At 38.2% G+C, this 26,653-nt stretch overlaps 1 protein-coding gene across 2 annotated transcripts in view; it reads right to left on the reverse strand.

Annotated features, from left to right (window-relative positions):
- Positions 1 to 16,867, reverse strand: part of GYS2 (glycogen synthase 2) — a 62,477-nt gene extending 45,610 nt beyond the window's left edge. For both annotated transcript variants that reach the window (XM_050747614.1, XM_050747612.1), the window contains exons 1-2: positions 16,398 to 16,867; positions 83 to 264 (exon numbers count right to left, since the gene is read on the reverse strand). In XM_050747614.1, coding sequence (XP_050603571.1) covers positions 83 to 264; positions 16,398 to 16,518 — 303 coding nt within the window. In that variant the 5' untranslated portion in view covers positions 16,519 to 16,867. The remainder of the gene's footprint in view (positions 1 to 82; positions 265 to 16,397) is intronic.
- Between the last annotated feature and the right edge of the window lie 9,786 nt (positions 16,868 to 26,653).

Below are 26,653 nucleotides of genomic sequence, written 5' to 3' on the forward strand. Positions count from 1 at the left end.
TCTCTTGTGAGTTCATGTTAATTGCAGTCTTTTTTCCCATAAGTTTACTGAGAATTGCCAAGTAAAGTGTCAGTTCCTTTACCTGGCAGCCATGCTTATTCATTGCATCCACTGCTCTTCTGACAGCATCATTTACAGGTTCACATTGTTCCACCTGAGTCTTCATATTATGCTCAAAATATGGACCTATCAGAAAATAGTTGTCTCCCCATTCATCTGCTGTTGTTTTGGCCTTTGTCTGAATCACAGTATAGATGCCTCCAACTGTTAAAAGGAAAAAAGTTTCCATTATCATTCAGGTTAGCGATTCATTCAAAGTGAAAAGGGATGAAAATGAGTTCAGATTTTTAAATTAGCATTTAGGATCCACTAAGCCCAAGGATTTATTTACCTTTCAAAAAGAATAGTGTTTAACATATTGTTAAGGGACACCAACGAACGGTTACTGCTTTGTTCAATTCTGTGCGTATTTTAAAGTCCCTTCCAGGTACATGTGAAAGAACAGCAGGCTGGCAGCAGCAAAGAGGTAAAATACTTCAAAAAAAAGTCTGAAAAGACAATTGTAGCAAAACACTAACTTGCTTAAAGCTCCAGTCACTTTGTAGTGTCAAAGTTAGGACAAATACCCATTGTCATCATACATGCCTTCAGCATCAGGAATCACTTTCACCTCTTCCTCCTTCTCCGACAGTGGTCCAGAAGGGGCTCAGGCATGTTCAAATAACAGCTGCTGTGGTTTTCAATTATGAGGAAATCTCCTAAGCTAAATAGTCATTTATCTTTTAAAGCACCAACTAAGGTACCTTTTGATAAGGAGAAGGTGCTTATAGATGTTCATAGAAGATGCTTGGTCCAACCCTGATGTCAAATCCAATAACACAGATACATATTTCATTCTCACATGGTATTTCTCCCTTCCTAGTAAGGGAGGAGACCACCCCTCATATTGTCTTATGCCCAATTTCTGCCTCCAAAGAAAGAAGTAAAAACTAAAAGGCAGAAATGAAATTCACAGGCAGACAGCCTGGCACCGCACCCCGGGCCTGGTTAAAGATCGAACCCATACCTAATCGGTTATATTATCTATAGATTCCAGACATTGTATGGAAAAGCATTGTGAAAATCCCCATCCTGCTCTGTTCCACTCTGATTACCGGTGCATGCAGCCCCCAGTCATGTACCCCCTTAGAGTTGTAAGCCCTTAAAAGGGACAGGAATTGCTCACTCGGAGAGCTCAGTTGTTGGAGATGTGAGTCTTGCCAAAGCTCCCAGCCTAATAAAGCCCTTCCTTCTTTAACTCGGTGTCTGAGGGGTTTAGTCTGCAGCTTGTCCTGCTACACTAGAATCATTGCTTAATTCTCCCCTCTGATATTGCTGCTACCTCTATTAAAACACAAAGCCAGAAAATATGGATACATTTGGAAAATATGCACACCCTTGGATCCAGCAAGTCCACATATAGAAAATTGACCTGGGGGAAAATTAAGGAGAGTGTGAAAAGGATGTTTACTGAAGCATTATAATGGCAAAAAATTAGAAACAACTTATATTGAACTAGTCAACTTACTTAACTGATAGAAGTCTCAATTAGCTCATGTGTCAAATGGGGGTAAAATAATATTTAGCTTGGAGGGAAAGACAGGCTCTAAAAGAGGATTAAAAATTAGACCTGGCCTAGGCAACAAATTTATGAGCAAGTCCTCAAAAATAAACACAACAAAAGCAAAAATAGACAAATGGGACTTAATTAAACTAAAATGCTTCTGCACCACAAAAGACCGAATCCACAGAGTAATCTATATCTATATATATGTCTATGTCTGTCTCTATCTATCTATCTACTTACTACCTATGTTTCTCCTATTTGTTCTGTCTCTCTAGAGAACCCTGACAAATATAGTGAGCTCAGGTCCTGAGCAGACATTTTCCAAAAGAAGACATACAAGTGGCAAATAAATGTGAAAAAAAAATGCTCATCATCACTAATAATCATAGAATGCAAATTAAAACCACCATGTGATACCTCCTTATGCCAGTCAGAATGGCTATCATTATAAAGTTTAAAAACAGCAGATGTTGGTGAGGATGTGAAGATAAGAAAATGCTTATACACTGTTGGTAAGAATGTAAATTAGTACAAACGTTATGAAAGACAGTATGAAGATTTCTGAAAGAACTAGAAACAGAACTACCATTCGATCCAGCAATCCTGCTACTGGTTATGGACCCAAAGTGAAAGAAATCATATTTAAAAAGATATCTGCATTAGTATGTTCAAAGTAGCACTGTTTCCAATAGCAAAGATGTGGAATCAACCTAAATGTCTATCAATGGATGATTGGATAAAGAAAATGTGGTGTATATGTGTGTATTTATATATGTATATATTAATATGTTAATATATATCTATTAGCCATAAAAAAGAATGAAATCATGTCTTTTGTAGAAACATGGATAGAACTGGAGGACATTACCCGCAGTGAAATAACTCAGAAACAGAAAGTCAAACACAGTATGTTCTCACTTAGTGAGAGCTAAGTGGGAGCTAAACGATGGGTACCCATAGACATATAGAATGAAATAATAGACACTTGAGACTAAAGAAAGATGGGAGGATAAGAGTACGGTGAGGATTGAAAAACTATGGATTGGACACAATGTTCACTTTTCAGGTGATGGTCCACTAAAAGTTCAGACTTCACCACTATGCAACATATGTATGTAAGAAACCTGATCTTATACCCTGATACAGCTTGGCTGTGTCCCCACCCAAATCTCATCTTGAATTGTAGTTCCCATAATCCTCACATGTTGTGGGAGGGATTTGGAGGGAGGTAACTGAATCATAGAAGAGGTTATGCTCATATTCTTCTCATGATAGTGAGTTCTCACAAGATCTGATGGTTTTATAAGGGGCTTTTCCCCCTTTTGCTTGGTACTTCTACTTGCTGCTGCCACGTGAAGAAGGACATGTTTGTTTCTCCTTCTGCCATGATTGTAAGTTTCCCGAGGCCTCCCCAGCCCTGTGGAACAGTGAGCCAATTAAATGTTTTTCTTTATAAATTACCCAGTGTTGGGTATGTCTTTATAAACAGCATGATAATGAACTAGTACATACTTCCTAAATATATATAAATAAATTTTAAAAATATAAAATAAATTAGATCTGATTGGAAAGGCAAAAATTGAGCAAGTAAAATGTCATTCAATGGGGTAATTACAAAGGGTGAAGAAATTGGGCAAATGGATGTCATGAAGAGAAATTTTTAGGCAGAGGTAATGGTTAGAGCCCAGGCTCTAAACTGGAGTAGAGTGTGCAAGGAAAGAGTAATAGGATTAAAAAGGATAACCAGGTAGAAGGATATAGGGAGGGGTAAGGGGAGGAAGACCTCCAGTAAACTTAGGCAGGATATTTCCCGTGACAGCGCTAAACAATAATCACATGTGAGAATACACAAATTAGTCTGTCAATTACTTGAGCAATACTTTGTTCATGAGCTAGAGCAACGGAATGACTCAAGAAGTCCTTTGTGAAATCCTGGAGGTAATAAGGTCCTGGCATCAATCTTCAACTCAATTGCAAAGAGCAATTTTATTACTTATATATCACTTCTCATTTTTCACTGCTGTCTTTCAAAACATATTCCAATTCATCAGACTACAGGTTTTGATAGCTACTATATTTCTTAAATGGATTATTCCAGTAACTTACACTTTACACAGTAAATCTTACCAATAGTCACAATCAGTGGTCACAAGGTAGAACGACATCTGGAGACATTACTTTAAGCCTGAGCCGTGCAAAATATACTTTTTGGAAAATTGCCCTTCGAAAGGTGAGACACAAAAGGCAAATGTTGATGCTATTATATGGTACCATAGGATTCATTAATTTACAAAAGAGAAGAGCTAAAGTAACTCCAAAATCCAAGCAATTTTCATATGAGTCTACACAAGCTAGTTGTCCTTAAGAATTTCATCTTTAAGGAAAAGTTTTTTACTGTATCAAAAAAGGTTTAAACTGTCATTGAGCAGAGTCTGATAATAAGGACACTATCAAACCACGGTTCAAATGCCACGTGATGAGGACAGAACAGAACACATGAGGAGGATATATAAAACTTGCAAGCAGAAACTTTTAGAGTGGACAAGAACAGACATGATGCACTTAACCATCCAACAATAAATCTAAGTTAACATAAATTGATGTTATCTACTACACCTAAGTATTTCCTCAAATTCTGGACGATTTTAGAAACCATCAAAATTATTCGTTGAGGAAAAATAAACTTAGCCAATTTACAAGGGCAACTAAAATGAAGAACTTTTCTTTAAAGTGTGGGAGTCACATCTTAGCAACATATTTAAATATATCTAAGCTTTCTTCAAAACCACTATCCACAAAAATGCAAAATTTCCAAAGAATTTATCCTTTTCTGTAGACTTATTTTCTTCATCTTCTCCAGGAGAATATACCATAAGTTTCTGATGGTACATGTTTATTAGATGTTTTATTTACATGCTTTATCCTTGAAAACTCTTTTTATTTGCAACTATGCATCTTGCTCAGAGATCTTAAAACATTCTTGTTTGCTAGATTATGTATTTCAAATTCATATACACTTTGGTAGATGCTAACACTTTTATTTACTAAAGAACATAAGGGGGAATAGAAATTCTTTATTTGAAGAAACAAATGATTTGATTTGGGAAATGAAATGAAAAGATAAACATAGTTAATTAATTTGCTACTTCTTTTACTCAGCTGAGGCCTTCAGATAGTTCCCCATATAGCCTTGGAGTGTGTAAACTATGATTATGCTCTCTCAGTCTATCAGAAATAAAAACATATAGCTTTAAAAATTTCAAGGGAAGGGGCTTCAAGATGACTGACTAAAGGCATCTGATACTCGCCTCCTCCACAAAGAACCAAAATAGTAAGTAGAAAATCCCACATAAGAGAGAATTCTGGAATTCAACAGAGAAGTGACAGGAAGCATCTAAGGCAATGAAGGGGAGGGAAGCAAGGAAGCCTACCCAGTAGGCTTCCTCTGTGAGGCCAGAGAGGCTCCCCAGTTCATGGAAAGGTAAGTGACTGACTCCCAGTGGTCCACATCTGCATTATGGACTCCAGCAATCCTAGCCACAGGAGAGTTCCTTGACCATGCAGGCCTTGAGACACACATAAGGAATTGCCCAGCAATCACACAAAGGCATTGCTCCAGAGAAGGAGATCTCACTGGGTCCCACCCCTGCCATCCCCATTTCTGAGCAGCAAGGCGCCATTTTGAGAGCCCAACCCCCACCTAGATGACATCTTTCCTCAGACCCCAACATCATCTGCATCTCCCCATCCCTGAAGCCCTGTTGACATTCCCCACCCACAGCTGAGTGCTACTGCTGGCTGCTGTCACCAGGGATAAAATGTGTGTCATTAGAAGTGGACTCCTCCACCCCCCGTAACAGGGCTGTTACACATTTACAAGCTCCCAAAGAAAATGCTACCCCACTTGCAACCACCATCTAGGGCTGTAACACATGCTCACAAGCCACCCGTTTATGGCTGCTGCCACTGAAAGCAACATACCCTGCACCCTATCAAGAGCAGGGCAGCAATGCAGTAGCTACTACTTCACTCGGGCATTCTGCTGGGGGCCTGAGGATCACTGCACTCCAGCGTATGACAGCCAGTGTCCACATACACCATTGAGTGGCCTGAGGACAGGAAAACCCAGCCTGGTTTTGCCTTCCTCAATGCCTAAGCAAGCAGTCTGGGAACCTTTCATAGATGCTAACTACACTCTACCAAAGACAGCCTTGTCCCATCCACCACAACTAGTACCTAAACAGTCCTCCCAGGAGCCTGATGATGGGCCTGCCCAATCTGCCATTGCCATCACAACTGGCACCACCTGCATGTGCCACCTGTGGGTCTGAAGATTGACTCTTCCAGCCCTTGCAGCCACCAGCAACACCAGTACAGACTGCTTGGGAGCCAGAAAGTTGTCTTGCAGTTGCTACAGCCATCACCCACACCACGCCCACTGCCTAGAAACCTGAGGACCCGCACACCAGCCCAGCCTACTATGGCCACTACTGGCACCCAAGCAAACTGCCTGAAGGCCAAAGAATCAACCCAACTAGACTCATTACCATCAGTGCCAGTGTACACAGCCCTGGGGCCCAAGGACAGGAATGTTAGGCATACCACTACCACTGGGGCCAAGGACTGGCCTACCTGATGTTCCTGTCTCCAGCACAACTTCATCACCACCTTCACTAACAACTGCACCCTAAGCCACTGAAAAAATCACAGACACTGCTGATACTGTTGGCAGCTGAAACAAATAATATGAAGACTATGCTACTGTATGCACCTAGAAATCAAAACCAATGTGCTCTACTCAATCAACACCAAGATATATCTTCAGGAAAAAGTCTTCCCCTGCAAAAACAAATTTACAAAATTGGAAGCAGCAATCGTTACACCAGATGCATGGATATCAATGCAAGAGCAAAATAAACATAAAAAGGCGAAGGAATATGACACCCCCAAAGGAATTTAATAATTCTTCAGCAACATATACCAGTGGAAAAAAAAGAAGACACTTATAAAATTCTGGAAAGAAGAATCCAAAATGTTGATATTAAGGAAGCTCAGTGAGACACAAGAGAACTCAGATACACAAAAAGAAATCAGAAGAATAATTCATGATATGAAAGAGACATTTACCCAATAGATAGATACAATAAAAAAGAACCAAACAGAAATTCTGGAACTGAAGAGTTTATTGAAAGAAATACAAAATGCATTCAAAAACTTCAACAATAGATTAGATCAAGCAGAAGAAAAAATTCAGAACTTGAAGACAGGTCTTTTAAAATTACCTAGTCAAATTTTACCTAACTTTCAAAGAAAACTGGCAAGTCTCCCTAAACTCTTCCAAAAATTAAAGAGGAAGGAATTCTCCCTAACTTATTATCTGGGGCCAGTATTATCCTGATTAGATAACCACCTTACTTCTGCAAGAATTACCACAATCAAAAAACAAAAAACAGTAGATGTTGGCATGGATGTGGTGAATAGGAAACATTTCTACATTGCTGGTGGGAATGTAAACTAGTACAACAACTATGGAAAACTGTCACAATTCCTTAAATAACTAAAAGTAGAACTACATTTGATTCAGCAATCCCACTAGTGGGTATCTACCCAGAGGAAAAGAAGTGATTACAGGAAAAGATACTTGCACACGCATGTGATAGCAGCACAATTCGCAATTGCAAAATCGTGGGACCAACCCAAATGCCCATCAGTCAAGAGTTGATAAAGAAACTGTGGTGTATGTATACATGATATAAGACTACTCAGCCACAAAAAAAGAATGAATTAATGGCATTCGCAGTGACCTGGATGAGATTGGAGACTATTATTCTAAAAGTAACTCAGGAATGGAAAATCAAATATTGTATGTTCTCACTGATAGGTGGGAGCTAAGCTATGAGGGTGCAAAGGCATAAGAATGATGCAATAGACTTTGGCGACTTGCGGGCAAGGGTGGGAGGAGGGTAAGGGATAAAAGACTACAAATAGGGTGCAGTATACCGCTCAAGTGATGCGTGCACCAAAATCTCACAAATCACCACTGAAGAACTTACTCATGTAACCAAATATCACCTGTGCCCCAATAACTTATGGAAAAATTAAATATATATATATATAATTTTTAAAAATTAAAATATTTCATATAAGTCTCAAAAAAAATGTAATCCCCAATGTTGGAGATGGGGCCTGTCAGGAGGTGGTTGGATCATGGGATAGGATCCCTCATGAATGGCTTAGCATCATCTCCTTGGTGATAAGTGAGTTCTTGCTCATTTAGTTCACATATCTGTTTAAAAGAGTCTGGGGCCAGTTGTGGTGGCTCACACTTGTAATTCCAGCACTTTAGGAGGCCAAAGTGGGCAGATCTCTTGAGGTCAGGAACTCAAAACCAGCCTGGCCAACATGGCGAAATCCCGTCTCTACTAAAAATGCAAAAATTAGCCAGGTGTGGTAGTCTCAGCTACTCAGGTGGCAGAGGCATGAGAATCACTTGAACCTGGGAGATGGAGGTTGCAATGAGCCAAGATTGTACCACTGCACTCCATTGTGGGCAACAGAGTGAGACTGTCTCAAGAAAATAAATAAAATAATAACAGGAAGAAAGAAGGGAAGGAAGGAAGGAAGGAAGGAAGGAAGGAAGGAAGGAAGGAAGGAAGGAAGGAAGGAAGGAAGGAAGGAAGGAAGGAAGGAAGGAAGGAAGGAAGGAAGGAAGGAAGGAAGGAAGGAAGGAAGGAAGGAAGGAAGGAAGGAAGGGAAGGAAGGGAAGAAAGTCTGGGATCTTCCTCTTCTCTCCTTTGCTCTTTCTCTTGTCATGTGATGTGCCTTCTCTGCTTTGCCTTCTGATGTGAATAAAAGCTTCCAGAGGCCTCACCAGAAGCCAAGCAGATGTGGGTGCCATGCTTCCTAAACAGCCTGTGGAACCATAAGCAAATTAAACCTCTTTTCTTTATTATTACTCAACCTAAGATATTTCTTTATAGTGACGCAAAAATGGCCTAATACAACCTCTATTTCTTGCCATATAAAACATTAACTCAAGATGGATTAAACACTTAAATATAAGACTCAAAACTATAAAACTACTAAAAGAAAACATAAGGGAGACACTTCAAGACATTGTTTGGGCAAAGATTTTACGGCTAAGACCTCAAAAGCACAGGAAACAAAGCAAAAATAGACAAATGGGACTATATTAAGCTAAAATACATCTGAGCAGTAAAGGAAACGATCAACAGAGTGAAGAGACAACCTGTTGAATGTGAGAAAATATTTGCATACTATTCATTTGACAAGGAATTAATCTCCAGAATATATAAGAAACTCAAACAACTCAACAGTGGAAAAACAAATAATCTCATTAAAAAATGGGCAAAGGATATGAATAGACATTTTTCAAAAGAAGACATACAAATGCACAATGGGTATGGGGAAATGCTCAACATTACTAATTGTTGGGAAATGCAAATCAAAACCACAATAAGATATCATCTTATGCCAGTTAGAATCGTCATGATTTAAATAAATTAATAAATAAATAACACATGCTGGCAAGGAGGTGAAGGAAAAGGAACTCTTAGGCACTATTGGTAAGAATACAAATTAGTATAGCCACTATGGAAAACAGTATGTAGATTTACCAAAAAACTAAAAATTGAACTATCATAAGATCCAGCAATCCTATTACTGGGTATTTATCCAAAGGAAAAGAATTCAGAATAATAAACAGATACCAGTACCACACTGTTTATTGCAGCACGATTCACATTAGCAAAGATATGGAATCAACCTAAGTGTCCATCAATGGATGAATGAAAAAAATGTGGTATATACACACAATGGAATATTATTCAGCCATAAAAATATAAAATCCTGTCATTTGCAGTAACATGGATGAAACCGGAAGTCATTACATTAAGTGAAATAAGCCAGGCATAGAAAGACAAATTTTGCATGTTCTCACTGATACGTGAGAGCTAAAAAGGTTGATGTCATGCAGGAAGAGAGTAAATGATAGATACCAGAGGCAGAGAAGGGTGTGTACGTTGTGGGAGGAAGGGAGATGAAGAGAAATTGGGTAATGGAAACAAACAGGCAGTTAGATAGAAGGAATATGTTCTGATGTTCAATATCAACGTAGGGTGATTACAGTTAACAACAATATACTGTATATTTCAAAATACTAGAAGAGAGGTCTTGAAATGTTCCCAACACATAGAAATGATAAATATTGGGATGAATACCCCAAATACCTGACTTGATCATTACACATTATACGCATGTAACAAAATGTCACATGTACCTGATAAATATAAGCACATGTTATATATCAATAAAAGAAAGTCGATCCCATATTGGTTGAGGCCTGATTGCAAATAAATTTTTGTCCCTCCAGACATTTCCCTGTACGGTCTTGCTATGAGGAGCTTCTTTTACTGCCATTTCTTATATTCCAACACCATTTTAGCCTTTCTTCCCTCCATATATTTTTACCTCAGTTTTTACTGTTTATATAGCACACTTTGTGCTACAGTTTGCCTCAGTTTTTACTATTTACAAAGCACAATTTGCTCCAAACTTCTCTCTTAGCAAGCTAGAATATAAGTGAACGCAACACCATAGAGACAGGGTCATTCCTATTTTCAAATTCGAAGTACACCCCAAGGAGATTTACATACACGTTTATTTTTTTAAATCTGCAAATGAATAGTTTTATTCTAACATTAAAAAAGAAAACACTTAATATCATTAATGAATGATCGTTTTACCACAGCATAGGTCACTGAATTTGAACTTAACCTTCAATTTCAAACAAGTACTTTGTATTTTATTGATCTCTATTTTCCTGGAACAACATGGGGGCTATGCGTAGTGTGAGGACAAAGTATCACACTTTTCACCTGAAAAACAAAGATGAACTACCATGGTACATATAACAATGAGGTGGTTAAAACCCTAAGTTGGCATCTGGCAACACTGCCAATTTACTAAAAATCACTATTCCAAAGAAGTATAGAATAGATATCAACCAAAATAAGGATCTCTCTTCCTGCCGCTCTCTCGCTCTCTCTCTCTCCCCCCATCTCTCTCCATCTCTGTCTCTTTATATATGTATACACGCATATATACATATTATACACATATGGAGAAACTTCACTATTTAGTACATGCTTAAAAATTACAGACTTTGGAAGTCATATGACTATTTCAGTATGTGTGGCTACTAATCTGACCCTCCTGTTCCAAAACACAGTTGCAGAAGCAGAGGGAGTCATTATACAGTTAGAACATCATTTTATGAGGTCTGGTAGGAAGGAGATTAGGTGCTACTTGAGACAATGGTCAGCAAAATATTTGTGTTCCCAGTACTTTTCTAGATACTCTGTTAAAATCAAAGCAGCTGCAGTCTTGGCAGTGGGAGGTGATACTCAAACTTTGAACAAGACCACCTGCACTGCCACCAATTATACCTACAATGGCAGCTCCAAATATTTTATATGAAAGGGGCCTAGATATGGCATGCTGAATGAAAAAGAAGTGAGTAGACTGGTGCTTTCCTTGAAGCTGTGCAGCCAAGCATAGTTTTTACATAGGCTGTGTGTTTCACATGGTGTGATAACAGCTTGAGATGCCATTGATATAGCCCACTGGCTTATCCACACCAGTAATTAGGGCAAAGAAATCCTAATTACTATGTATCCCATGATTGAAGTAAAATTGATGTATATATATTTTTTCCTATTCTTTCTGCTTTTGTGTTTAAAAATGCAATTATGGACTCATTCAAAGTGAAAGCTGGTATGACAATACATGAGCTAACTTCCTCATATTATGAATACATTTGATAAAGAAATAAGCTAATACCCACAGAGTGTTTATTAAATGCTAGGCACAGTTCTGAGTGATTTACAATTGGTATTTCTTTTAATTTTCACAACATTGTTACAGGTGGATGGTGTTATCTTTATTTTATAGATGGAGAAACTGAGGCACAGAGAGGCTATGCAATAAATCTCAACTTTACCTAGGTGATGGTGGAGTTGGAATTCCAAATCAGGCAGTCTGACTTTAGAGCCCATAGGCTGTAGACAGCCAGATAGTAAGTGAAGGAATGGAGGAACAAATTGATGGATCTTATTGCTTTTGTTTGTTTGAAACAGAGTCTCACTCTGTCACCCAAGCTGGAGTGCAGTGGCGCAATCTTGCTCACTGAAGCCTCACTAGAACACGTGGACTCAAGTGATCCTCCCGCTTTAGGCTGTCAGGCAGCTAGGACTACAGGTGTGAGCCTCCACGGCCGGCTACAGAAATTTTTTAAATTTCTGTAGAAACAGGGTCTCCCTATGTTCCCCAGGCTGGTATCCAACTCCTGATCTCAAGCAATTCTCCCGCCTCGGCCTTGAAAAGTGTTGAGATTACAGGTGTGAATCACGGTCCTGGGCCTTGATAGATCTTTAAAAGTGGTGGTGGGTGGGAGAAAAAGAGGAAGAACAGAAACAGTATCACAAAAGATAAACATCATTAGGTCTTGGGAAGGATGGAATCCTTTTTATTCTGCTCTGGAGAAAAGCCATTTGGAAAACTTCTGTGTTAACAAAAAAGAGCCCTGTGGCTTAGTAGTAAACTTTACAGCAGTTGTGCTTTACGGCAATCACAGGGGCCTTCAGGAAACTGATGAAAGTATGAAGTCCTCTTCTCAGAAAAAAAAGCACTTTTATACACGTGCACCTAATTTTTAGATAGATTTTCTGAAGGTTTAGAAACTCCTTGAGTTCACTTATATCAAAGTCCTCACCTTTAGAACTCCTGTCTTAGGAGAGTGGACTCATGATTATAATTTCTTCCATAAACACTTTGACTACAGTGTTCTGAATTCTTCCCTGTGCCACTTGTACCATGTAATTGAGAGGTGTAGTGTCTAGTTTCAGGAGGAAGCAGGTAAAGGATTATGTCCAGCAACACGTTGGCTTAGGCAAAAACAAATTGTTTCTAGTCCATTTTAAGAGGGAAGCATTTATTTAGGGACTACATTGCGCAAGTCTTTACAACTCTTAAATTAACTTTCATTATGTGCTACAATATTTACTAAACTTTTTTAATGAGTGTAAATATCCTTAACAAGATAATTTCTCCATAGTCTGTAATGTTCTGAGCAAGTCTGTGCAGACGAAACGATTGTAGTAAGACCTGGACAAAGGAGAGAGTAAACATCTTTCCCCCTACATTTGGGCAAAATTTCCATCCTAGGTCACACTACAGCCTAATTTCCCTACTCTCCTCTCCCTCAGCTGGTAACAGTGCTTCTTCCAAAACACATTTGACTACTTAGCACTTCCCACTACTATGCATAGAATTTCAGTGACTCCCCATTCATTAGTTATAGCCTGGATACAAAACTCCTTAAGGCTATTAACTCCCGTTGAGTTTCACAATCTAGTCCCTGCAGGTCTCTCCCATCTTCTCTCATACTCCTCTCCTTTTCCGTCTCTGAGCCCCGCTCATATCTTCGAACAGAGAACACTTCTGCGTCTTGGCATATATAGTTCTCTCACATAGAACGCTTTCTCCCCTTTAGCTATGCATCCTTCAAGTGTCAACTCAAACATCTCGTCATTAGAGAGGCTTTTCCCAAACCTCTAGGTAACTAGGTTAGAAACCACTACAGGGTACACTGTGTAGTCTTAGGACACCTGGTTCCCTTAGTCTCACATTCCTCACATTTGACTGTATTGTATGTTCAATGTCTACCTTCTACAAATCTGTAAATTCTTGAAGATTAAGAATCAGTTCTGCCAGGCACGGTGGCTCACGCCTGTAATCCCAGCACTTTGGGAGGCCGAGACGGGAGGATCACGAGGTCAGGAGATCAAGACCATCCTGGCTGACGCGGTGAAACCCCGTCTCTACTAAAAATACAAAAAAATCAGCCAGGCGTGGTGGCGGGAGCCTGTAGTCCCAGCTACTCGGGAGGCTGAGGCAGGAGAACGGTGTGAACCCGGGAGGCGGAGTTTTCAGTGAGCGGAGACCGCGCCACTGCCCTCCAGCCTGGGCGACAGAGCGAGACTCCGTCTCAAGAAAAAAAAAAAAAAGAATCAGTTCTGTATTCTTAACTCTATCTCCCTCGCCTCTCGGTGCCTGATACCTAATAGACACTTGATGAATCCGTACCGAATAATAAAATGGATTAATGAATAAAAGCAATAAATTTCAAGGTTAATATTAACAAATGAGAAAGGTTATTTTGAGGTGTGAGAATTAGTACCCAGAACTAACTGTGACTGTCTCATCTGTTATGTTTTTCACATTTCCGTTGTTCATGGACAAAATTCTGGCAGCAAGGGATTTTTCTCCTAAGAAACCTCTTGTTTTCTTAGATGTGAATACACTTCCTTGTTTGCCAGAAAACATGGTAAGAAAACTGGAGAATATAACATTCATTTTATTCATGAAGACACTGTTATTCAATTTAAGGGGTTCTTTTTCAAAAATTTCAGAAATCCACGACCTTTGACTGCAAGTTCTGTGTTCTTACATCTATAGCATATTTCCTTTGAAAACCGAGGTTATAATATTTAATTCTTACATAATAGTAAAAAGGTGAATTGGCCTTGGAGAAGACCTAAATCCTGGTTCTAACTTGCTATTTGCTTGATCCTTAGATGCCTCTCTGAATCAATTTTCTCTATGAAGTGGAGGAGTGGGATGCATGATCTCTAAGATACCTCATATCACTACTATGAAATGCAGGGAAGTAAAAATTCAAGCCATTAAATTTAAAGAAACTGTAGTGGCAATGTACTCTTAGGAATAAACACAATAATTATCCATCTATATGAAAATCTCTAACCATACCAGGCTATGATAATACTAAAATAAAGATATATCTAAGATGATACCAACTTGAGTAAATCATATTGTGAGGACCTCTCCACAAAAACACTTCACTTCCCCTTGAAATGGAAATGATAGAAAGTAAGTATTAAAGGCAGCTTAGGGATTGAAAAATAAATGTATTCCTTTATTCAAAAAAATCCATTGAGCATTTTCTATGTACCAGGCACCGTTCTAAACCCTGAGATCAGCACACATGCTACTGATTATAAGATCCATAAAATAACTTAGTTTCACTGGCGTGTTCCCAGTGCCTAGGAAACAGTGCTCCATTAATGTTTGTTAAATGATGAGAAAAGAAGAAAGGAGAAGGGGCTCTGCTCAGGTGTGGGAACTTGTGCAGAGATCTTCTGGACTGATTCCCAGTGCTAAGAGGCCCCCTCCAGTTTTATCCACCAATAAGCTAGGTGTTTGAGCTCCTGCCCACTCTCTAGAGAAAACTTTTATTTCAAGGCATACTGTGGGATTCACATGTAATAGAGATGGTTCTGTTCCCAGGAACGTTGGGCATATTTAAAAACTGGACTGGAAAAATTTGTGACTAGAAAAAGGACATTAAAAACAGGTACTCATTTCAGGATAAAGATCTCTGAGGAAAAGAATAAAAAAATATTTAAAAGGAAACAACAGAAACAGGTACTCATAAAATACTTCACTTCTCTGTAATAAGGTTTCTGTCCTCCTAGATTCTTTCTCACTAAACTACAGAGAAAAAGACTGTGCTTTGTTCTCTTATATGCATTCTGTCCAGTTCTACATAGGCAAAATTGACTTTTAATTTTGATTTTATGAATGCATACACACAAGAACTTTGAACAGTTAGTATAAGGTGAAAAATCAGAATGCATGCCATATATAATGCCTTTAATTTTGAGATTATGCTGGCTCTGATTAGCCAAAAGAAGGAAGTAATGGAAATAACCACATTCTGGTTATTATTTCAAATCCTTTAGGTTACCATAATAGACATGTAATAATAAACACAAAATGAAAAATAAGCATGTTATATATCACAACACATGTCATAATTTCAGATCCTTTAAATTACACAGGTCATCACTGCCATTTACCCGGCAATCATTTGGCTTGATTCATCAAGATCTTAAAGAACTAGTCTTCAAAACCATTACTTTTTCTTTGTTAATGTTTCTTCAATAGTCTTGACACTTTTAAACTAGAGAGTATAAATCCACAAGGAATTGTTTTTATAATTTTACAGATGTCTTTATTTTAAAAATCATTTACATTGTGGTTCTCTACCTTGCCTTCTCTTACCCAGCACAAATGAGGTCATAGCTTACTCGCAAATTGATTTAATTTTATCAGTTTGATTTTCTTTATTTTATAATTCCTACGTAAGCATAGCATTGAAGAAAAAATTACTTACATTCTGAAAAGGAGCACAGTATTTTGCCTTTTGAGAAGCTCCTGAATTAAAATTTTAATTCCAAGCTAATTGTGAATTAGAAACATTATTAAGCATCTCACATGATCACTAACAGAATGTAGAGTTAAAGTTTCTAACTGGTTCTAATCACATATACATCTTCCTAAATAAAATGTTTAATTATACTATTTTGCTGAGGAAAATTTTAAAACAAAAAAGATAAATATTAACTTTTTATTTCTATTTTTGTCATAATATGGATTTTAAATTTTAATTTAAATGCACATTCCATGGCAATGGTTAATATTTTCAACTTTCTCCCTCTTCAACACACAGCCAAGTCTGTATTCATAGCCTGTTGTAATAGACAAGGTTAAATGTAGCTTAAATGTACATTCCATTTAAATGCTTTCCTCACTCACTGGCAATTGGTTATCACTAGAGAGTCATCTGTGAAATCTTACTCTACAGTCTTCAATCACCTAGCAAATATCCACCTTCAGGAGCAGTACAAACCTTTATTGGTCACCTCCCAAGCAACTTCAAAGAGCAGTAACTCCTCCACAGGAAGTTCTTCGACTTCCCACCGGGGCAGCCCACTCAGGGATGTTACAGACAGGGATCGGCCTCGAAGCATTCTTCTTACGGTCCTCTGAGATTCCGTTAAATCCCTGGTTCAATTTGTTGTAATCCCAGGAGAAGTGTACTTAGAGACACAAAAGTTAGAGTTGGTAGTTACCAAGCTTTGGTAGCTTCTCTTGGGAATAAACTAGTAGCGTGAAATCCTATGTGCTTCCCAGAGAATTCCTGGTGGAAAGAGGAATTTTTCCTCCTCTTTCCCGTCTTTCTGGGCAGGTATTGTTAGGAAGTTTCTGCCCTACCAGTATCTACCCAAACAATCCAGAGCTGTCAACAGAAAAATCCTCTGATTCAGGACATAGGTTAGCACCTCCTGGGATAGGCAGAGCATGACCCAAGTTCAGTCTTTTAGCCCTTGTCCTTTTGACCAGACTCTTAGATTTATACAGTTACCAATGCTTATTTCACCATTTCCAAAGTGATCCAATATTGGCAACTCCCTTCATAAGTGTGCAGGCCTCCTTAGATTACATGTAGACTGATTGGGACGTATTTTATGCTTTAAATCCTTTTGGATTTCCTAAATATTCTTCTTTCTTTTGATTCCTATTTCTAGAGCTTTTAAAAAAATAATCCTAGTTATTTTATTCTACACTTACAAATTGAATTTTGGTGATAGTCAGAGATCTTGATCCACCTTTTCTTAATTACTCTTCTTAAAACTTTCCCTTTGAAAAAGCATAAATTTCAGTATGTCTTCGGGTGTAACATGAAAAAAAATGTAATTTTGACTGGTCAATAATCATCAGTCAATAATTTTGATGAGGTAGTAAAAATTAATCTTTGTCATGTTTGTACATGTTCTTCAAATATCATCAAATTGATAAAGAATAATTCAGTCGATGTAAATGTTCAAACATGGGAAGAACATTGCAAAAGAAATTAGATTCTAAACTATCACCAGGATCGGATTGCAGATAAATGGCATATGTTTGCTTTTCCCTATGTGCGTAAATCTATATGTTCCAATTTATTTCCACACCCATACAGACATATCCTATATTGTACCTATAGAGAGTTGGTGCATTCACAAGCAAGCTTAATTTTGAGCCATCTTTACAGATTTAGCTAAAATCAGTATTTTACATTATTATTCTCTAGAGAAGCAGAACTGAAGCTCATACAAAATATCCTTCACGTTAGAATTACAGTCAGAATTGTCAGTAATTTGTTACTTGATAATACTATTTTAGTACCTCTTATTAGGTTTTAAATTATTTTCTATTTAGTTGGTCTTATTGACTTACACCTATTTTAATGACTCAAGATGGGCAGAACCACATTTCATTATATTATATTAATAAATCTATATAAGTCAAATAGATTAAATATGTCAGGCTGATGTGGTAGTACATACCTGTTGTCCCAGCTACTCATGAGGCTGAGGGGGAAGAATCACTTGGGCCCAGGAGTTTAAGGCCAACCTGAACAACCTAGTGAGACCACATCTCTTAAAAAAATAAATTCATTAAAACAAAAATACATAAATGTCTTCTATGATTTTGTGACACATTTGATTCTTATCTTTGTCCAGAAAAGTACATTTAAGTACATAGTTTATTATCCATTTGTTTGCATTGTGAGAAAAAGATTATATGACTAATAAAAAAAACAAGCACTAAAATAGAAAACATATGAGTCCAAATGATCAAAATGATTGTCTCCTTTATAAAATGGTTTCCTTATGTTAACGTAACCTCTGAGAGTCCCGCACGTACACATTCCGGTAAAACCAAACCTAAGGACATGTTGACAGGAGTGAGAATGGGATGACAGTGTGATGATAGAGTTTCACGTTTGCAATTTTCTGTCCCAGCAGCCTTGAGATTGGTTCATCCAGTGTCACACAGGCCACACGAGCACACTGATCCATATTCTGCAGCTTACACGTTAAGGCTGGTTTATTTATTTACAATCTGTTCCAGGTATCAACTGCTTAGTTGTGAGTTAGTCGCCTGTGGCATCGCTTATCTGCTGTGTAAACTTGAGCCAATTTCTTACCTAAGTTTTTGTTTTCTTGATAAAACGGGGATGAGATAATCTATATAAGTCACTTTACATAGTGCCTGGTACCATGACAACCACTTTAGTGATCTCAGCCTTTTTTATAACACATATGATGGCCTAGTAAAAGCTTTCCCTAATGGCAGAGGTAAACCATTGAAGAGGAAAGGGGTAAAAAGAAGACTTTACTTTTCTTTCATTTTTTTTAACGTTGTACCACCTGTATATATTACCTGATTAAATGCTTAATTAGAGAAAACATTTTTTTTCAGAAAAATGACCTTAAGATCAATGGATATATTTTATAACATCCTAAATGAAAATAAGTAGGATGTAAAATAAAATAAGTAGTATGACTGATGCAATTTTGTGAAAATGTACTATATACCTCTGTTCATGAAGTATATGCAATAGAAGGCTGGAATAGACATAAACAAAAGACGGGAGGCTACATGTAAAAACTCTTACAATAGTTGTCTTTAACTGGTAGTAATTATGATTGATGTTTATGTGGTACTTTTGTTTGTTTATGTTCTACATATTTTCTACAATAAACGTATGCATATATACACACCATATATAGGATGAGTAACACAGTTTTCAGAAGTTTAATCATATAAATGAATTAAACACGCATGATTGTTTCACACATTTACACTCGTTATTCTGATTTTTTTTAAATTTCTAGCCTTTAGTTCCCATTTGGCGTTTTTGTGTCAAGTACCAGCACTCTCAGCCACACGTCATCTCCTAACAATCCCTCACAGTAGACTTATTCTCTTGATCCTGTTATTCTCAACATGAGAACATCCTTTGCCAATTCTTTGCTTGTTAATGGTAAATACCATTTTCAAAGTTGTTCGTTAGGTTAAGTGAGGTAAAATAAATGGAACCCTATGAAGTATATCCTTGAGATGGATATATCTTCATCTATCCATAGTATCTGGATGAATTCCCTTCTTTCAGATATTTGTGCAGAGAAAGGCAGTCATTTGTGCAATAAGATTTGAAGAGGAATCAGGGAAAGTTCTCTTCCTACCATGTCCCTGAACATTCTCCTATAATGTTTGTGCTAAAAGCACAAATTGATGAGATGGGAGCAGAAAGAGAACAATCATCCAGACAGAAAGGGAGATGGGTTTTCTCCAAGTTGGGAGAAGCACTCTCAAAAGTCCCTGATACCAAATTTTATACTTATGCTAACATTTTATCACCCAATGAAAAGAGGTGAGAGGGCAACTAGGAACAAATGAAGACTTGTATTTGGTTCCCTTGGTAAGTATTCCAGCAGAGGTCACTAGATACATTTAGAAAACCACACATTTGCTTTGACATTTTGGAATCTTCTTAGAAGTCTTCCAAAAAGCCTTTAGACTTCAAGACTTGACTAGCCTGCAGCTGCATATCCAGAATAACTTAGTTAGCATATTTATGAGGCCGGGCGCGGTGGCTCACGCCTGTAATCCCAGCACTTTGGGAGGCCAAGACGGGAGGATCACGAGGTCAGGAGATCGAGACCACCCTGGCTAACACGGTGAAACCCCGTCTCTACTAAAAATACAAAAAATTAGCCGGGAGTGGCGGCGGGCGCCTGTAGTCCCAGCTACTCGGGAGGCTGAGGCAGGAGAATGGCGTGAACCCAGGAGGCGTATAGATTGCAGTGAGCCGAGATCGCGCCACTGCACTCCAGCCTGGGCGACAGAGCGAAACTCCGCGCCCCCCCCCGCCAAACAAAACAAAACAAAACAAAAAACAAACAAAAAAAAACCCATATTTATGGAGCACCTACTATGTGCTACTATTCTCATCACTGAGAATATTTTCAATAAACAGTAGACAAGTCTTTGCCTTTATATGGACACATAGACATTAATCTTATAAACAAATTATGTTATTTCAGATTCTGCTAAATTTCTGGAGAAGAAAAACTGCAAACAGTAGTGACTGCTATTGGATAGAAATGAGTGCTTTAGGTGGGGAAGTCAAGAAAGACCCTTCTGAGGAAGTGATATTTGAGTTAGGATATAAATGATAAGAAAGTGGCCACATTTGAAGATCTGAGAGAAGTGATAGCAAAGCCTTTAACTCTTACAGGAACAGAAAGACCAATGTGGCTGAAGCCAAAAGCATAATGAATGAGGGGAAGCCTGGAGGGGATGAGGTCAGAGGAAAGGAAATGGATCATAGAGAAGCTGGTCAAGAGCTTAGATTTTATTTTGGTTGTAGTAGGAAGTCATTGGAAGGTTTTAAAAAGGGGACTTTTTGCTACAAAAAAATGGAATGTTGAGAAGTATAAGGGAGGAGGCTTGAAGACTGAGGTTATGAAGTTTGCACATCAATCGTAAATTCTAGAATGTAAAATTTTATTCATTTGGTAGATAATCCCTATATTCTTCTGAATGTCAACAAAGCAGAAATGAAAGTTAGTTATTTAGCATTTAGTCTTTGCCTTTTAAGGTTAGAGAGAGTACCTCTGTTTTCCCACATAGTATCTCTAATTTTATTTTCTTATCTGTCCATTGCTTGTATGTACTTTATTATGTGTGTAGTGATGTTGTTACTACAGAAACTGGAGAATTAAAAGCCATACGTCAGATACTGTGATCATGATTCTTGCTCTTATGAAGTTTATACTCTCGCAGAGAAAGCAGTATTAAACAAGTAACTAAAAGACTTTGGGGCTGGTGAATGGAATACAGAATCTATGAGAGCATGTAACAATAGAATTAACTCTATACGGAGTATTAAGAATGATGTCCCTGAGAAAATAACATTTATATTGAGATCGAAAATGGGAAAAGCTAAGGAAGAAGGGTTCCAGGCAGAGGAGCTAGTGCATGCAAAGACCAATAGAAATAAAGAATGTGGTAAATTCAAAAAACTGAGAGATCAATACATTTAGATTCAGCAAACTTGAGGTAGAAAGTGATATAGGAATGAACCTGAAGAAGTGGGAAGGGGCTGATAAGAATTTTGAATTTATCTTAATAATAAGGAAAAGCAATGATAGGATTTACATTATTTTATTTTTTTATAGTTTTAACTTTTAAGTTGAAGTGGAACACATAAATAGCAAAGTGTAGAAATTATGGCCCAGTGAGTTAATACAAAGCAAACACTTTTGTGTTACTATTCAATAAAAAGTTGGAACAAGCAATACCAGAGTGAATTTTTTTTCAAAGAACTGATTCCATGGTATGATATATTTCAAACAGTGGATGATTCTAAAGATTTGCATTTTCCAAAGATCATTCTCACTGCATAACTGAGAATGAGTTAGGATGAAACTTAAGGTGAAGTGTCTGTAGCATTTTGGAGATGTATTATGTGAACATTTAACTCCTGAATATTTAATTATATTGGCTAGACAAAGAGAAGATAGAAAAAACAAGAAATAACACTTTAAATAGCCTGGAATAATTTACTCAATGAAGAGACAGGATCCCCAGAATGAGGAGCTGCTGGGAGACTGCGTTTTTTTACAGTCGATCTTCTCAGAATCTGAGTGTCTCACTGACTGAATGTGGTGAAGGGTTAACATACACATTTTGACCAGAATCCCTACCTTATATGCTGGCTTTAGAACCCAGTATCAGTTAAAATGACTCCAATGTGTCTAGACAAGAGAAGGTGGCTGGTTGCACAAGAGTGATGGCAGTGAGATTAGAGAAGTGAGTAGTGAGATATGTTTGAGGTAACAGTTCATGGAGTTGATTGGTTGTGGGGAAGGGTTAATGCCTAGGTTTCTAGTTTGGACAACCAAGTGGATGGTCATGCAATGTACCACAATAAGAAATATTGAGTGTAGGAGGGAAACAGATTTGCTTGAGAGATGAGAGAATGACTTCTGTGTCCAAGGTGGTGAGTTTGAGACACCAGCCAGATGCTCAGTAGGAAGTTAAATATTATGCCTACTAAGAACCTGAGATGAGAGATCTGGGACACAGTTGGTAACTGAAGCCATGGGAGTGGTGAGTTCGGAGGAAGAGGAGGTGCAGGTTGGATAGGGTAAACTACATGAAGCAGAGCTCCAGAAGGGTCAACTTTTAAGGCAGAGGCCACAATATGGTGTGATGAGTTTAGATTGGTATGTGCAATGCTCCCACAAGAGTCAAATATCTCTCAAAAGAGATTTCACATAAAGCTTTGGATCTCTCTTTTCTCTTCAAAAATCAAATCTGGCCACTCTGGATTCTATTTGCATGCCTTCATGAAATAATCAGCTGGAGCTGGGTAAATCTCTCCTGAAATCACCACAGTCATCTCAGTCTCCATGGGCCTACATTAACTGTCAGGTTTCTAGAAACACTTAAGCTCCTGAGTTAATTTTTTTTCTATACACATTTGGAGTTGCTGATCAGGAAGCAGTCAAAGACAAAGCAAGACATTATCCTTAAATTACACTTAAAATCTAAGCTGACAATGCCCATCCATCACATTGAAGATTGTGACAGAGATTTTTGACCTTGACTGTTGAGATTATCTTAGTATAGACTGAATTTTACCCATATACTCAGAACTTGTTCTTGGAATAGAGCTTTTGGTTTGTTGATCCCTCTTCTCTAATTTTATTTTAAACTCTTCTTTTAAGTTTTTACGAATTACTAGTTCAATACCTGCCACAGTTCATTACACCACAGGTGCTTTGGGGAGGTTCTAGAACATACGTATGAAATTAGGAACTTTATATTGATTGTGTAAAATATTAGAGATCACCTCAACCAAAATGCACATTTAAAATAAATATTTTTTGTCTCCTTCAGGGAGGAGTAGTGAAGTTTATAGAATAACAAGAAGAGGAAGTTGTTATCTGTTCTAGACATCTGTTTCATTCTCTTTGGATTTTTTTTCTGAGGGCTTCAGAAGATTGCAATGGCTAGAATTTTACTCTTCTTATGGTGGTAATTATTTACCAAATTATACTTTTGAACAACATCCTCTTGGAAAATTGGCCTCCTTATATCTGACCAGAAACTGATCAGCTTCTGGTGCAATTAATTCATTCTCTAGAGTCAACGTCGCAGACAGAAATTGGACTCATGAAAACAAAGTTCTATGAGGAATGCTGCTCACCTGGTTTATTGGTGAAAACTCCAAACAGCAGAGACTGGAGTGTAATTCAGGAGACTTTCACCCAGTTAACACATTTAATGCATAATAATCTTTGGAGAATTTTGCTAATTTGAAATTTCACATGAAGACTACGTGATTAGTTACATAAGAATGAATTCACATTGAATAACATGAACAAGTTTTAAATAGTTAACTTAGGCATAATCTATGCAGCAAAACACAAATGATAGTTCCATTATTCATTCCTAGTTTCTTCCTTGCAAGGAATTGCTGAAAGCCCTGACCTGCAAGCAACTGGGAGAAGATCTTTCTTCAAACCATTTCTTAACCTCTTTCTTTTTGGAGTTGCCCAGATTTTACTGATGCTTTTCCTAGTGTTTCCTGGCAATCTGTCTGTCTCATGCCACACCCTCCTGGGAATTGTTATTTTCATGTCAGAGTCCTTTATTAGTACTTCCAGTTTTTTCATTCTGCATCTGGAAATGTTCACAGTTTATGCTCTGAGTTGTACTGATTTTCTCTTAAATATATCTCAAAGGAGTCCATTTTCCCCCACTGCCTGTGCTGCCACCGCGATCCAGCCACCCTTATCTATAACCTATCAACTGTAACCTTATTTATAAGGCAGCCTTAGCCTTCTGACTCCTTCTAACTAGACTTCCCCCTTTTTCTTAGCTCTCCCTGCCACAAGCACACACAGTCATTTCCCACATAGCAGCCAATGTAATCATTTCATAGGAAACTATGACCATATTTCTATTGTACTTAAAACATCTCATCTAATTCCATCACTTTTGGGTAAGTTCAACACCACCAAAACAACCACTGCCCCCCTCCCACCCCACCCAAAGTAGAACACAAAGCATCAATTCTGCTTGGCAATTCAAGTAATTTTGTGCTGGGAAGAATAGATATCTTTATGACATTGTCCTCCCACCCAGGAATATAAAATATCTATTTATTCTTGTCTTAGTTAACTTTCATTATTTTCTTTGTATAATATTTCACTTTTATCATTTAATTTGTTCATAGATATTTTAGAGCTTTTTTCATTAGTGTAATATGTGAAATGAGATTTTTTTCCCAAGAAACAGGGTCTTGCTCTGTTGCCCAGGCTGGAGTGCAGTGGCACATTCATAATTTACTGCCTCCTTGAACTCCTGGGCTGAAGCGATCCATCAGCCTCAGCCTCTGTCTGAGTAGCTAGGACTACAGGCTCACACCATCATGCCCAGCTACTTTGTTTTTGTTTTTGATTTTTGGTGGAGACAGGGTCTCACTATGCTGCCCAGGCTGGTCTGGAACTCCTAGCCTCAAGTGATCCTCCTGCCTCAGCCTTCCAAAGTGCTGGGATAACAGGTGTGAGTCACCACCGCAGACTTAAAATGAGATTTTTATATTTCAATTTTTAATTTCTCTTGGTAAAAGGAAAGTTGCTGATATTTACATAGTTATCTTGTATCTGCCATCTTATTGTATTGTCTTGTTAGTACTGATAGATTTTTAACAATGTTTCCTGGATTTCTTTTCTTTTTTTTTTTTTTTTTTTTTTTTTGAGATGGAGTCTCACTCTGTTGCCCAGGTTGGAGTGCAGTGGCGTGATCTTGGCTCATTGCAACCTCTGCCCCCCAGATTCAAGCGATTCTCCTACCTAGGCCTCTATAGTAACAGGGATTACAGGCACCTGCCACTGTGCCCAGCTAATTTTTGTATTTTTAGTAGAGACAGGGTTTCACCATCTTGGCCAGGCTGGTCTTGAAGTCTTGACCTCCTGATCCACCCACCTCGGTCTCCCAAAGTGCTGGGATTACAGGCATGAGCCACCGCGCCCAGCCAGATTTTTTTTAAGTAGGCAATCATCTAAAAATAGTAATTATTTCTCAATGTTTATAACATGTTTCATTTTTGTTTGATTGCAATAACTAGAATATACCAAACATTGCCAAATAATAATGATAAGCATTCATAAAAGTTTCCTGGCTTTAATGAGACTGTTTTTAGTATTAATATTTTAGTATAATGTGTTCTATTGACCCCTAAAACAGCTGTTGTCATGTTTAGTAATTTTTCTTATTTTTCTCCTATTTTTACTTTTTCAATTGTATTCATTTTGTCTATTTGCTAACTTCAGATGTGGAGTTTAATTTTCAAAAATTTCTTGGCTCCTTCCGTCCTTCCTTCTTTCCTTCTGTTCCTTCCTTCCTTCTTTCCTTCCTTCCTTCCTTCCTTCCTTCCTTCCTTCCTTCCTTCCTTCCTTCCTTCCTTCCTTCCCTCCCTCCCTCCCTTCCTCCCTTCCTCCCTTCCTCCCTTCCTCCCTTTCTCCCTTTCTCTCTTTCTCTCGTTCTCTCTCTTTCTCTCTTTCTTTCTTCTTTTCTGTCTTCCTTTTTTACATCAACCTCCTACATGAATCCTTAGGCAGAGGGAAGCTGTATGTGTCTTGATCACTTGATATTCCTGCACCTAACGAATTGCCTGGCAAATTACAGGCACTCCACAAATACATGGTGAAAGAATGGATGAGAGAGTCTCAGTAGCTTCCTAAAGGGGCTGCTGCTGATTCCTTATTGTCCAAGAAACAGTTTCTAAACTGTTTTCTAACAGTTTTTAATGTCTGTGTTCTGTGGTATCTGGGCGGCTATTTGGTGCTCAGCAGTCCCTGATGGGGTTGGGGTTGGCGGTTTTTGTTTGTTTATTTTTTCAGACAGAGTGTGGCTCTTGTTGCCCAGGCTAGAGTGCTGTGGCACGGTCTTGGCTCGCTGCAACCTCTGCCTCCTGGTTTCAAGCGATTCTCCTGCCTCAGCCTCCGGAGTAGCTGGGACTACAGCTGTGCACCACCATGCTCGGCTAATTTTGTGTTTTTAGTAGAGATGGGGTCTCACCATGTTGGTCAGGCTTGTCTCGAACTCCTGACCTCAGGTGATCCACCCGCCTCGACCTCCCAAAATGCTGGGATTACAGACATGAGCCACCATGCCCGGCCCATTCTTTTGTTTTGAATTCCTTTTTGAAGGGAGAGTAATTTATTCATTTAGAGCTGACCTGAAAAAAAGATTTTC

Source organism: Macaca thibetana, chromosome 11, assembly GCF_024542745.1.
Source record: "Macaca thibetana thibetana isolate TM-01 chromosome 11, ASM2454274v1, whole genome shotgun sequence".
Taxonomy (NCBI): domain Eukaryota; kingdom Metazoa; phylum Chordata; class Mammalia; order Primates; family Cercopithecidae; genus Macaca; species Macaca thibetana.